The sequence below is a fragment of the Monopterus albus genome, unplaced genomic scaffold, assembly GCF_001952655.1.
Source record: "Monopterus albus unplaced genomic scaffold, M_albus_1.0 scaffold9.1, whole genome shotgun sequence".
Classification (NCBI taxonomy): Eukaryota; Metazoa; Chordata; class Actinopteri; order Synbranchiformes; family Synbranchidae; genus Monopterus; species Monopterus albus.
In genome coordinates this window covers 1,405,199-1,417,167 of record NW_018127889.1, presented here as the reverse complement: position 1 = coordinate 1,417,167, position 11,969 = coordinate 1,405,199, and the positions used below count along the sequence as shown (strand labels likewise).

The 11,969-nt window shown below is 42.2% G+C and overlaps 1 protein-coding gene across 1 annotated transcript in view; it reads right to left on the bottom strand.

Moving 5' to 3' along the window:
* The window catches only part of syne1a (spectrin repeat containing, nuclear envelope 1a), a 120,823-nt gene that overhangs the window by 74,485 nt on the left and 34,369 nt on the right, over positions 1-11,969 (bottom strand). Inside the window, 12 exon segments of the mRNA XM_020587870.1 lie at positions 1,957-2,093; positions 3,515-3,874; positions 6,215-6,379; positions 6,487-6,796; positions 7,798-7,970; positions 8,207-8,486; positions 8,577-8,732; positions 8,839-9,044; positions 9,208-9,320; positions 10,417-10,624; positions 11,450-11,635; positions 11,819-11,920. Of these exon segments, the coding sequence (XP_020443526.1) occupies positions 1,957-2,093; positions 3,515-3,874; positions 6,215-6,379; positions 6,487-6,796; positions 7,798-7,970; positions 8,207-8,486; positions 8,577-8,732; positions 8,839-9,044; positions 9,208-9,320; positions 10,417-10,624; positions 11,450-11,635; positions 11,819-11,920 (2,396 nt within the window).

The window sequence follows — 11,969 nt, the reverse complement described above, 5'->3', positions numbered from 1 at the left end:
TTACAAAATACAGTGTATAGTGAAGACTACTCTTTGTACTAGCATTGGCATAATCCACCCACCCATCCATGATCTTTGCCACTTGTCCTGATGAGGGTCAGCTGACATTAGGTGAGAGGTGGGGTATCCCCTGGAGAGGTTGCCAGTCTATCACAGGGTTGACACTTAGAAACAGACAACCATACACACCCACACTCACTCCTACGGGTAATTTAGACTGTGGGAGGAAGCTGGAGTTCCCAAAGAGAACCCACAAAGAGAACAGGCAAACTCTGCACAGAAAGCCACGAGGTCGGCCAGGGCTCAAATACAGAACCTTCTTGCTATGAGGCAACAGCACTAACCACTACCCCACCATGTTGCCTGCATTCTGGAGTCTGTAATATGTAGGCAAGCTGCATGATTTCACATAACACAGCCACTAAACTAAACACATGCTTTCTTCATACTCCAGGTAAACAGGAAACCTTTTATTTCAAAAACAACATTTACAGTTAATTGTATGCAAAATCAAATGTGCATAAAATTAAAGTTAAAATCAAAGAAAATGAGGAATATGAAAGATAAAAAAAAACTATTTGTTTTCATATATACTGGGTGAAGGTTAAATGAAGGAAGGGAGAGCAGAAGAAGTGACACAAAGCATGACAGCGGGGAAACAAGGTGCACAGCTGTTTATGCAAGAGTTAGTGTGCAAAGAAGGGTATGAAAAAAACAAGGCTAAAAACACACATCCCCTGATACCATAGCACACCTCAAGTACTCCCATGAGGTTTAATGATGCAATGAGTGCATGAAAGGGTAAAATAGTAGGGATAGCGTCGGTGAGGGAGAAGGACTTTTTTTCTGCTGTGACAGACAAAATCTTGCATGTGCTGTGAAGAGGAGCAGAGACCAACTGCCTTTCCCTCCTCTTTTGTTTTTTCTGCAGTGCTTAATGCAGGGCAGGTGCAAAGAGCACACAGGCCAAGTCTATTAGAGACTAAAAAGCCAAGTGAATGAGGAAGGGTGCTGTTTTTGCCAATCAGCAGCCAAAGCCAATTACCCGCCAAAACATCTCCAAGAAGCTGACCTTACTCAGGTTGTCTGCCAATAAATGTTAGTCACAGTCCTTTAGCACACTGCCCCACAAAATGACTAATTCATGCAAAGTAATTAGCTAAGCTGTGCTGCTGTAGCTGTTCATATTTGTGTATGCATGTGCTCAATACGTATGGCTGCGTGTATGAAGTTTTGTATATATGCAAATTTCAAGGTGTGTTCACAAATAAATACTAAATGGACAAAGGCATCTTGTGAGCTCAAAAGCAACTGACTGAACCAGTAAATAAATGATGGTATGCTCTGTATCAGTGAGGGAAAAGCCATCACCATCGCCTGGCTCACCCAGGCCATGTGTGAGATGACCACACACAGGGACACAGACACACACATACACTCACACGCAAACAATAACACATTTTTATTTCTCATGGGAACCTTGCACTGACTTACATTCATTTCTTTGAGCCTTACAACTACTCTCCTAACCTTTAACCTATTAACCTTATACTAAGTCGTCACCCTAGAATTCAATTATCCAGTCCAAACAAAGATGACAGAGTCCCACACACTGTGAATGTGTCAACTGGTTCTGGTCGCCACAACTGTGGAGGTTCTTGGATTCAGTGGAAAAGCAAGGTTCTTCCCAGACACAACTCAAGTCTTAGTGGGCAGGGTTAGTGCTTACAGTAGTTTTACAATCTTATGTTTTTCAAATTGTTGAATGATTATTGTTGAAACCTTTAAGATGATTAAAGATACTGTACATTCAACGTCCAGTACTACAAAATGGAAATTCTATGAAAAATCATATAAATAATGTAAACTGAATTTCATTTCAGAGCCTTACAATGAAAACACACAGAAGTGTTCTCCACCATTCACTGTTCTCTAAAGCAGAAAGACTTTTCCTACCTGTTGTGCTGTTTGATAAGCGCAGTGACCCGGTCTGATTGTGAGCCCAGGTCTCTGGAGTATCTCACTAGGTCGTTCAGTTGGGCTTTCAACTTCTCTGCCATCGGCTCAGCGCTCTGCAAGCCCTCCAGTATATTCTAAACAACACAGAACACCAGCTGGCTCAGTGTGCGTGTATGTGTGTTAAAGAGAGACAAGCACCCAATGGATCTGCATGACACCCTTCAATACGTGCAATTGCATTCCTATTCACACCCTGACTTGGTCCTTTTCATTCTTCTCACATTCACACACACACACACATACTCACAGTGCTGCTTGTACAATAGCATTTCTGTTCTTCGGAGTATGGCAGGAAGGAGCTGTGGATAACGTTCTCCTGCTTTCCTCAGCATGCCTCACATTCTGCACTTACACAGTCATGAAATCCTGTCCCATGAAATATGTACAAGCTCTCTCTCTTTCTCTCTCCCTCACTCTCTTTCTGACATATGACCAATAAACAACCCTCCTTCCCTGTTTTCGTGGACTCGTTGCTCTCTTCTCCCTCCTCCACTTCTCTCCTTCCTCATATCCTTCTACTACTTTCTCTTCTCTCCTCTCTGCTCCGTCTCTCTCCCTCCTCGTACTTATTCCCTCTCACAGATTTTTCCCTCCTTCTCACTCTCTCTCTCACGCTCTCTCCCGGTGGAATTCAGCTGTCAGCCCTCGCAGATACAGAATTGGTTCAAACACACACAAACGAGCGCGTAATGAAAACAAGGTTGGACACAGGAAGAAGGCTGGAGGAGGAGAGAGAGAGAAGAGGAGGAGGGGAAAGACTCCTCCTCTGATTTCTGACAGCCTCAAATTGAGGAAAACTGGAAAGGGGTATGGCCAAACAAGCATGGGGAGGAGTATGAGGGTGATGTTGGCTTGGCACTGACAATACAGAGAAATACACTGTACATATCCTGTAGAGGTTAGAGACAGAGCAGCAGGGGAAGTGAGGAGCAAGAGCATCTAAGAAACCATCCTTACAGCTGAGAAAGATTTTCACTGTACACTTTAATTCAAAGAAGCCAGACAACAAAAGGGGGATGGAAAAGAATAAGGGAATGTTTGGAAGAGTGAGATAGCACACAAAAAAAAAACAATATGGGGAGGGGGAGAGGTGACAGGGGACAGGAGGGAAGACAAGAATGAGCAGAAAACAAGGGAAACTGATGGGATTGGAGCTGTCACTCCATCATCCCAGGAAAGCTAATTTACAAACTAATCTGTTTTTAGGATTTACAAATAGAATGGATAATTACTGACAGAGAAAGCGAAGCAGAATGCAGAGGATGTATGTGTGTGAGTGCATGTGTGTCTGTCTATTAAACAATGGTAATCATCTTCTCTAAAATTAACATAGCACAGTACTACACAGTGACCCCTTAAGCTTTTACACATCACAATTCAACACAAATTGGAACTAAACGCAACAGTTTTTATCATTTATTTTAAAATTAAACTATTGTGAGCAGATGAAGGATTAATAATTTAGACATAATGCTGCGTTTTATTTAAACCGTACCTTAGCCAGCCGCCATCCCTCCACTGCTTCCTTGCCGTTGCTCCGCCCTTCAACTTTAATCAGCGCCTGGCTCCATTCCCTCAGCCGTCCATCCAGCTCTTTTAACTCATCCTCCAGCTGGGCAGTCAGTCGGTCATACTCCTCTTCCGAAGCTGTAGCAACAGCCAGGGACCCCTCCAGGCCATCCCTGGCCCTCAGAGCAGCCCCTTCCCACTGCTCCAAAGCCTGTGACAGTGCCCCCAGCTGCCGGTCCATGGCCTCACAGCCCCCAGCCGCTGTGTGCTCCGCCGTGGTAGTTGCGGTACGACGTACCCGGCTGAGGTGTTCCCGGCCCTCAAGTAACCAACACTCTACACGCTCCTGAAGAGACAGGGAGGGTAGACAGGAGACAAAGTTGCTAAGGAAACTGTGGCTACAGAAACTGCAACCACTGGATTGTTGATAGTTGTTAATTCTATTTAAAGCTGCCTGCACAGTGTTTTTCTCATATGACTTTTTGCTGTGTCACTTTCTATCTTGATGTTTGAGTCTTTGATTCTGGCTTTGCACCAGTAGTTCAGATGTCCTGCACTTTTATTTACTACCTCTCTCTCACCATTTCTAATTTCATTCTCTTTCTCCATTTCTCAGTCTGTGTAGAAAGGTAGCACTTGGAAGGCAGAGGGTGTGAAATGCAAACACTTGAGTGTGATGTGATAGAGTTCACAGCAGCATTAAAGAGAATAAAAATGTCATGCTTGATCATTTTAGTGTGTGAGAATTGAAGGATGATATTAACAATGTGACCTTGTGTACTCAACAAATTATATCTCCTTCTCTGCTGAAAAGCTTCACACCATGGCTCTACAAACCCAAATTTATAATGTGATAATTAGGACCCATGTGTGAAATATAAATGCAAATCAATATCTTCCCACATATTTTCTCTGCTCTGTAACTGCAGAATTATTTTACAGGGAAAGGCTGAGGCAAATTAATTTCAGCGCTGCTCTCCTTTACCTTATTTTTCCACAGTAATAGCCCAACATATTGGTCAGGAGAGAAAGCGATATTTGGCTGTGATATGGGAACAAATCAAGAACCGATTCCAATTCTTTACATATAGTACTTACCCTCTTTCACAACAGGAGCCCATTAAGATTAGATAGGTTCAGATCATTTGGCAATCGGTTACCTTAGCAACGGATAATACATATAAAACCTTTAAAGTGGGAGTACAGCAGTTTCACACAGACACACACACAGTATAACAACATACACAGTGGTGTCAAATCAGAGGAACATCAATGTAGCACCTGCAGTATTTTGACATGAAAATATACATTGTAATATCTAATAATCTCACTGTAGTACATGCAATAGAGGTGATTCTATTCCAATACATATCTGAGCACCTACTACAATCACCACTACACAGTTATACAAAAGGCTCAGCAAATAAACACTCTAAACTATATGAACATCAAGAGCTACATCAAATTTTATAAACTAAATTTAAAAATCACAGAAATGTGCACACTAATGCCAACTCTAAACCATAATAGTCTTCTGTAAGACCTCATCAAAAATGACCTGTTAATATAATAGTCACTGGCTCATTTTGCAAGAAATGTCAAATAAGGAATTTGATTGATTAAAGTGGCAAAAACATACAAATAAAAGACAAACGCCTCCATGGGGTTCACAGGGAAGATGTCAGCTGACATCAAATCAAATGCAGGACATACCAGAAAGTATTCAGGTCCCTTCGTTTTTTGCAAACTTTTATAGATTTAATTATATTGATTCCCATTTTTGCCAATAACCCATAATGACAGAGTGAAAACATGTTTAGAAATCTTTGAAAATCTATTACAGATCAAAAACTTGAATTTCTTATTTACAAAAGTATTCAGACCCTTCATTCAGTACTTTGTAGAAGCTTGTTTAGCACTTAGAGCTTCAAGTCTTCTTGGGCAAGTCTCTACAAGCTTTGCACACCTGGATTTGGTAAGATTCGCTCAAGCTCTGTCAGATGGGATGGGAACTGTGTGAACTGCCATCTTCAGACCTCTGCACTTCCATGGAGTTTAAGTCTGGGCTTTGACTGGGTTACTCAAGGACAGTCAGAGGCTTTCCCTAATGCCACTCCACTTTATCCTTCAGGTCATTGTCAGGCTGAGAGGTGAATAAAAATGGTTTTATATCCTTGCCTTAATCCACTCCTCATCAGTTTAACATGGAGGTTGACACAGAATTCCTTGGATTTCATAGTTTAGTGTTTGACATGCAGTGTGAATTGTGGGACCTTGTTTACACAGGTGTGTGCCTTTCAATTAAATTGCCACAGGTGAAGCCCAATTAAGTTCTAGACACATCTCAAAGATAATTAAAGCAAATAGAATGCACCTGAACACAATTTTGGGTCGTGTCAGGAGGGGCATCCGGCGTAAAATGCTTGCCAAATGTATACATGCGAACAGTTGATAAACTGTGGCGACGCCTAACGGGAACAGCCAAAAGTAGTAGTAGTAGTTTTTCTTTTGTCATTATGGGTTACTGGGTGTAGATTGGAGGGGAAAATGAGAATGTTATCAATTTAAAATGAAATCTACAACACAAAATGCACAAAATGTGAACAGGTGTCAATTCTGAAGCCACTGTATGTTAGGGGGATCAAAAAAGTGGGGTTTTACATTTGTAGGTGACACTCTTCCTTACCCTCACTTCTGACAGTTTCTTTTTGATGGACACAGAGTCTCCTGATGTATCAGACCAATGCTGTAGCTCTTCCCCTGCAGTCATCAGCCAATCAGTGAGCTCTCTAACAGCCTCCAGGTATTGCTGGTGTTCCAACACCACATGCTGAGCCAGACGTACTCTCTCCTATAGAATTAATACAAAAAAATGTACATGTTCATTCTCTGGTAACTGATAATGTTCACAAACTTTTCAGCAAGCAAATGATATTCAGGGTTCTTTACTATCTATACCTCCACCAAAGCTGTGAGGTCATCAAACTGTGCCTGCAGTTGGGTGCGAGCACCATGGTTAAAGCTGGCATCACCAGTCTTTTTGAAAAGTTCCCTGGCTTTTTCTTCCAGGCTTGACAACGCCACCTGGTGGTCTTCCAGGTCAGCCAGCAGTGCTCTGAGTCTCTCTAACTGGGCGGCCTTCTCTCTGGGACTAGGCTGAGGGGTGAGAGGTGCACACACCTCCTGCTCCACAGCCTCCATCCAGCACCGCAGCTGGGCAGCACTCTCCAGGTATCCTCCCCACTGTGACACGGTCCATTCCAGTCGACTGAAGGAAAGACAGTAGATCTCTATATTACTCTGTGACCGCCACCCATAGGAAATACTGTATAAATTTGGAATAAACAGTAAAGATCTGACCAAACACACTTATTGTTATATTTATAAAAATGCACAGTATATGTAATCTTGTTACTTTAAACTCACATAATCTTGGTACATAAAATCTGTTCATATAATGATCAAACATGCTGTGTACCTACAGCATATTATGGGATACTGCTAAGGAATATAAATGATCTATAACACTGGCTTAGTACCTTTATCCCATTTATCAGAAAGTTCAAACACACACGGACACAGATACACACCCGTCATTTTTTCTTGCCATCTGTTACCCCTGCATGTGCAAATAACTCCAATATCTGCAGTTACACACACACACGCACCACCATTTCACCGGCTACCCCTCACCTCCTGTTATCCCTTTCCCCTTAAAATACAAACACACCCCATGTGTCACCCACTGTTTGCCATCCAACATTTAGTCCCTAATGAGATCAATTTTTTTCTAGGAGGTAACATAATTGCTCAATTAAACACACACACGCACACAGATGCATGAGCGTGCCGTCATGCACACATACACTTGAGAGCACTCACTAAATCAAATACATCAATCAGACTTACAAAATAAGACAAATACATCTCATTATGTATTTAACCAAATGGTAATTAATGACATTGAGACACCAATCTATAATGAAATAAGTAAAAATAACCCATTCCCCTTGAGAAAGGATTTTGGCACAGGTTTCTAAAATGTCCAAGGGGGAAATGTTTTAATGACAGATTAAAAAGGCAGAAGTCAACAATGGCTAAATCAAAATGTGATTACAGTTCAGTGCAATTTGTCAGATCTGTGGATACAATTCTACAATAAAATGATGACAAAGGTACACAGAGCAATTTGTTTAGAATTATAAATGACTTTAATTGCACATATGGGGACTAAGATATCAAATTATATTTTCAAGGTGAGCGTTCTACCTGTGGCAGCTCATAGCAGTCACAAGCAGTGTGGCCCATGCATCCTCCACTTCCTGAAGCTGAGAGCGGAGCACTTCCTGTCCAGCAGATCCATAGCTGCGCAGGGCCAACTCACCCTTACCCATTGCCATATTCAGCTTCACTTCCCCCTCTCCTTTCAAAAGCAGGATGTCCTGTGCAAACAGAGCGGGGAATGCAGTGAACTGGATTTAGACGCCATAATTTTGGATAAAAAACTTTAAAGTAATGTTATCACTCTTGTGTTCACTGGAACAATTAGACTGTGGTAGAAGTTTGTCTTAAAAAGCTTTAATGGCATAAAATGCATACATTTCATCGGCATAACATTTCATTAGAGTTACAGATGTTTTATATTCTAATAACTAGACAAACCCCCTCCCCCTCTGACCTGCACAGTCTCCAGCCTCTGCTCCAACTGCTCCTTAGTCCCCATCGTGCTGTCTGCTGTACCCAGCCTCTCCTGGATGTCCTCCAGCCAGGCCCAAACACCCTGGAGGGTCTCTCCAAAGACCTGACTCTCCTGGCAGCCTCGCAGCCGATCCCTGGCTGCCTTCAGTAGGGTCTGGTGCTCCATCTGAAGCTGACCTGTCACTCTGACCTCTCCTCCTGACCCCCGGCCCACTTCAGACAGAGACTGGGCTTCCTGGCACAAACGCTCAATAGAGTCCCTTAAATGGAGAGTGATATGTTATTGTTCAGAATATTTAACAGCCCATACCATGGCGTCTATAACACACACCCTAATATTATATACACACTTTCTTGCTAACAGTTCCTTATGGAGGTTTTTTATCCTCTCCAGCTCTTCTATGGGGGCTCCCTGCTGGCTCTCTTTCTCAGGGACAGGCTCACTCTTGAGGCTGAGGTCCATATGCTTCAGCCAGTCTCTTATAGCCCCCACAGAGCCATCAAAACTGGGGAGGAAAGGGTAAGGCAGAGAAAAGAAAAGGTGAGGCAGGATTTCTATTTAATCTAAACTGCTTTGCATAAACACAACACATGACAAGAGTGACAACTTACTTTTTCAGAAGGTCAATACTCTCCTCCAACTCTCTTTGGATCTGAGAGCAGCTGTCCAGGTAGTTCCTCCACTCTCTCTGACAGGAGGAGACATGCTCTTGAACCTGTGCAGCTCCAGCTTTGGGCAAATAGAGCTGGAGCCTCTCTGCCTCCTCACAAACCTGAGAGAGACGCTCCTCACCATCTGATGTCTGCTCACCCGACACCTGTGGATATAGGAAGCGGAACATGAGGTTAATATGACCTGACATATCAATGCCTCATTTTTGACCACCTGATCTTAACCATCTGATCCTTAATTGCTGCATTTATCATACTGCCCCAGTAACAGCCTCGTCGGTAAGAGTAAACAAAATGATGTACCAGTACCTTCAATCTTTGCAATCTGGCTCCAAGGATGGCAGCATCTCCTGATTGACTTGAACATTCTTTCAGCTCCAACTTTAGATCTGCTAGCCAGGAGTGGAAGTCTTGAACGAGCTCTGCATGGAGGACAAGAAGGAATCATTAAAATGGAAAAGCTACAATGTGATGACAAGTTGAGGAAAATGGATGCATGGTAAAATGAAGAGAAAAGAAAGGCATAAAAACAAATTGAGCTCAGTTTAAAAAAAAAAAAAAAAAAAAGCAAAAGGAAGAGACAGAGAGAAGGCGATGTGTTGAGGCAGATGGGAAGTGTTGGCGTGTCCACGCTGTGCAGCGCCAGGTTGCCTTGGCAACAAATCCAAAATGACTCCCTCGATAGCAGATGTGACGAGAGCAACATTACTCTCTGAGGCACAGGTGTGTGTTTGAGCAATGAGAGTGCATCAGTGTACCAGACAGTGTGTGTCAGTGGAGTGTGTGTTATGGTGGGCGGCTTGAGTGTGCTCTAGGGAAAAATGTAGGATAATCAGCACTAAATCTACACACTAAATCTGTTGCACAACTAATATGAACAAATGGCATTGCACCATGTGGCTGTGCACTGTTTCAACAGGCGATTATGAGATTTTAAGTGATATTAAAATTCTTATTTGTCCTACTCAGGGAATAAGTTATAGTGGCTACCTGAGTGCTGTCACTGTTACATACAGTACAGGAAAGAGAGAAACAAATATGCCTCTCAGTCAAGGGCACCTGTATACTGTATATTGAATCAGTGACACTAAATTTTTGTAGGTCACGCTTGATTCACACTTGTCCTGGGCAAGTCAAATTAACAAAATTGTTAAAAAAATTTACAGAGAGGTGTCTATTATAAGAAGGGGCTCCCCATGTATGCAAAGGACTCTAGTACTTTGCAGGTAATAAAAGCTATATAGTATTGTCTCAACTTGACTACTGCTCACTAGGGCTGCCAGAAACGAAATGTTTTTGTATATGTATAATTTGATGTAATTTTATTGTTCAATACAATGTCAGTGTTGTACTGAGACTTTACTGTTCTTTGTATGATGTGCAAACACTGTTGACTAAGTGTATTTTATTGAATATGAACTGCAGAAGGAGTAGTTCATGCCAAGTCAGCCACTAATGCTAAGAAATCTAGCTCTACAAAGAAAATCCCCCAAAACACTGACCAGTCATATTACATACCGTGGAAGTGAAGCTGTAGCCCATCCTGCAGGCTGCCCCTAGTCTTGGCACAACGCTGAGCAACAGCCTCAGTTCGCTTGGCAATGGAAGTGAGATCAGAGGACAGGTACGACAGCTCTTGAGAGGGATATGACCTGCACAGGACATTCAGGGCATCTCTAGCAGAGTCCATATCTGCCCTCTGTTGCTGCACAACACTCTGCAGGTCCTGTAAATGAAGAGCAGTGAGACATAAAAAGTGAAGACCTCATGTACTTTATATAAAGTCATCATTCAGGCCACAATGTGATATAAAGGGTAGCAACACTGACATCACGTATTCTATCTATCCTGCAGAAGAGCCCTACAGCAGTAGGGGCAGATCTAGAAAATTGGGGGTGGGATGGCTGGACTGGGGCCATGTTTGTGTAAAAACAAGACACACAGTGCTTTTTTTGGCTGCCTGTGGCTGCACTCCTTATTAACACCACTTATTAACACCTGGCTAGGGACATCACTGCTGCATATGCAATAATACTAACAAGCAAGGATGGCCAATAAGATTCTGGTGGTGGCCAGTGCTACCCCTGGCCTCCCCCCTGGATCTACCCATGTAGAGCAGGAGTGTCAGTATTCTGTATCTTTGTGCGTATTTAAAGAGTATTATATTCTGAGTCAGCACTCAAAATAAAATTTAGGAATTAGTTAAGTAGGGTAGTGTCCTGTGATGACCCATTAATAATTGTTCTATTTTAATCTTTTTAGTGAAATGTATTCCATTTTGACTGATTATTCCTACTGTATTTTAGAATGTGTTGAAATAAATTGCTTTGCCTTCTTTAAAACACTTTGAATTGTGTCTTTGTTTAAAAGGTCCTATACAAATAAACTTGCCTTGCCTAGCAATGGTTATGAGGGCAGTAATTAAAATGTTTAAGGCATGGCCAAATGTTAATTATCGATGTATAGTACTTTTGGTGTAAGTAATATATTTCTCTATATAATATAGTGCATATAATTCCTGAATTACCACAATGGAATAACAGTATTATACCTTGACAGTGCCGAGGTCAGTGAGGTCAGATAAAGAACCCGCAACTGACTCCAGCCGCTCAGTCATCTGCGACATGAGGTCCTCTAGTCTCTGCTTCTGGAAACTGAAGTAGGTCAAAGTGTGTTTGGCCTTGTTGTACACCTCCTGCCCATGAGCCATTTTCTTCCTCAGGTCTGAGACCAGTACCTGGTTCAACAAGAGGAAATCAAACACCTGCCTCCATATTCAGTGTTCAACCTAAATCATCATTGCATTACATCGGATCCTTACCGGAACATTTCCCCTGGCTTAAAGGGCTAATGGAATAAAATATTCTTTTGATATAGTACGTAGGTTGAACAAATTGCTCCTGTATTTCTTTATATTAACCTGCATTTGTAATGGGGTTTCCTGCAGTTTGGCTCGCTCCTTCAGCTCTGTCACTCTTTCTTGCAGAACATTCAGCTCCTGTTCCCTCTTCTCAACTTCTGTCTGTAGAATGAAATGCAGGACATTTCAATTAAATCACAAAATGCAGGAA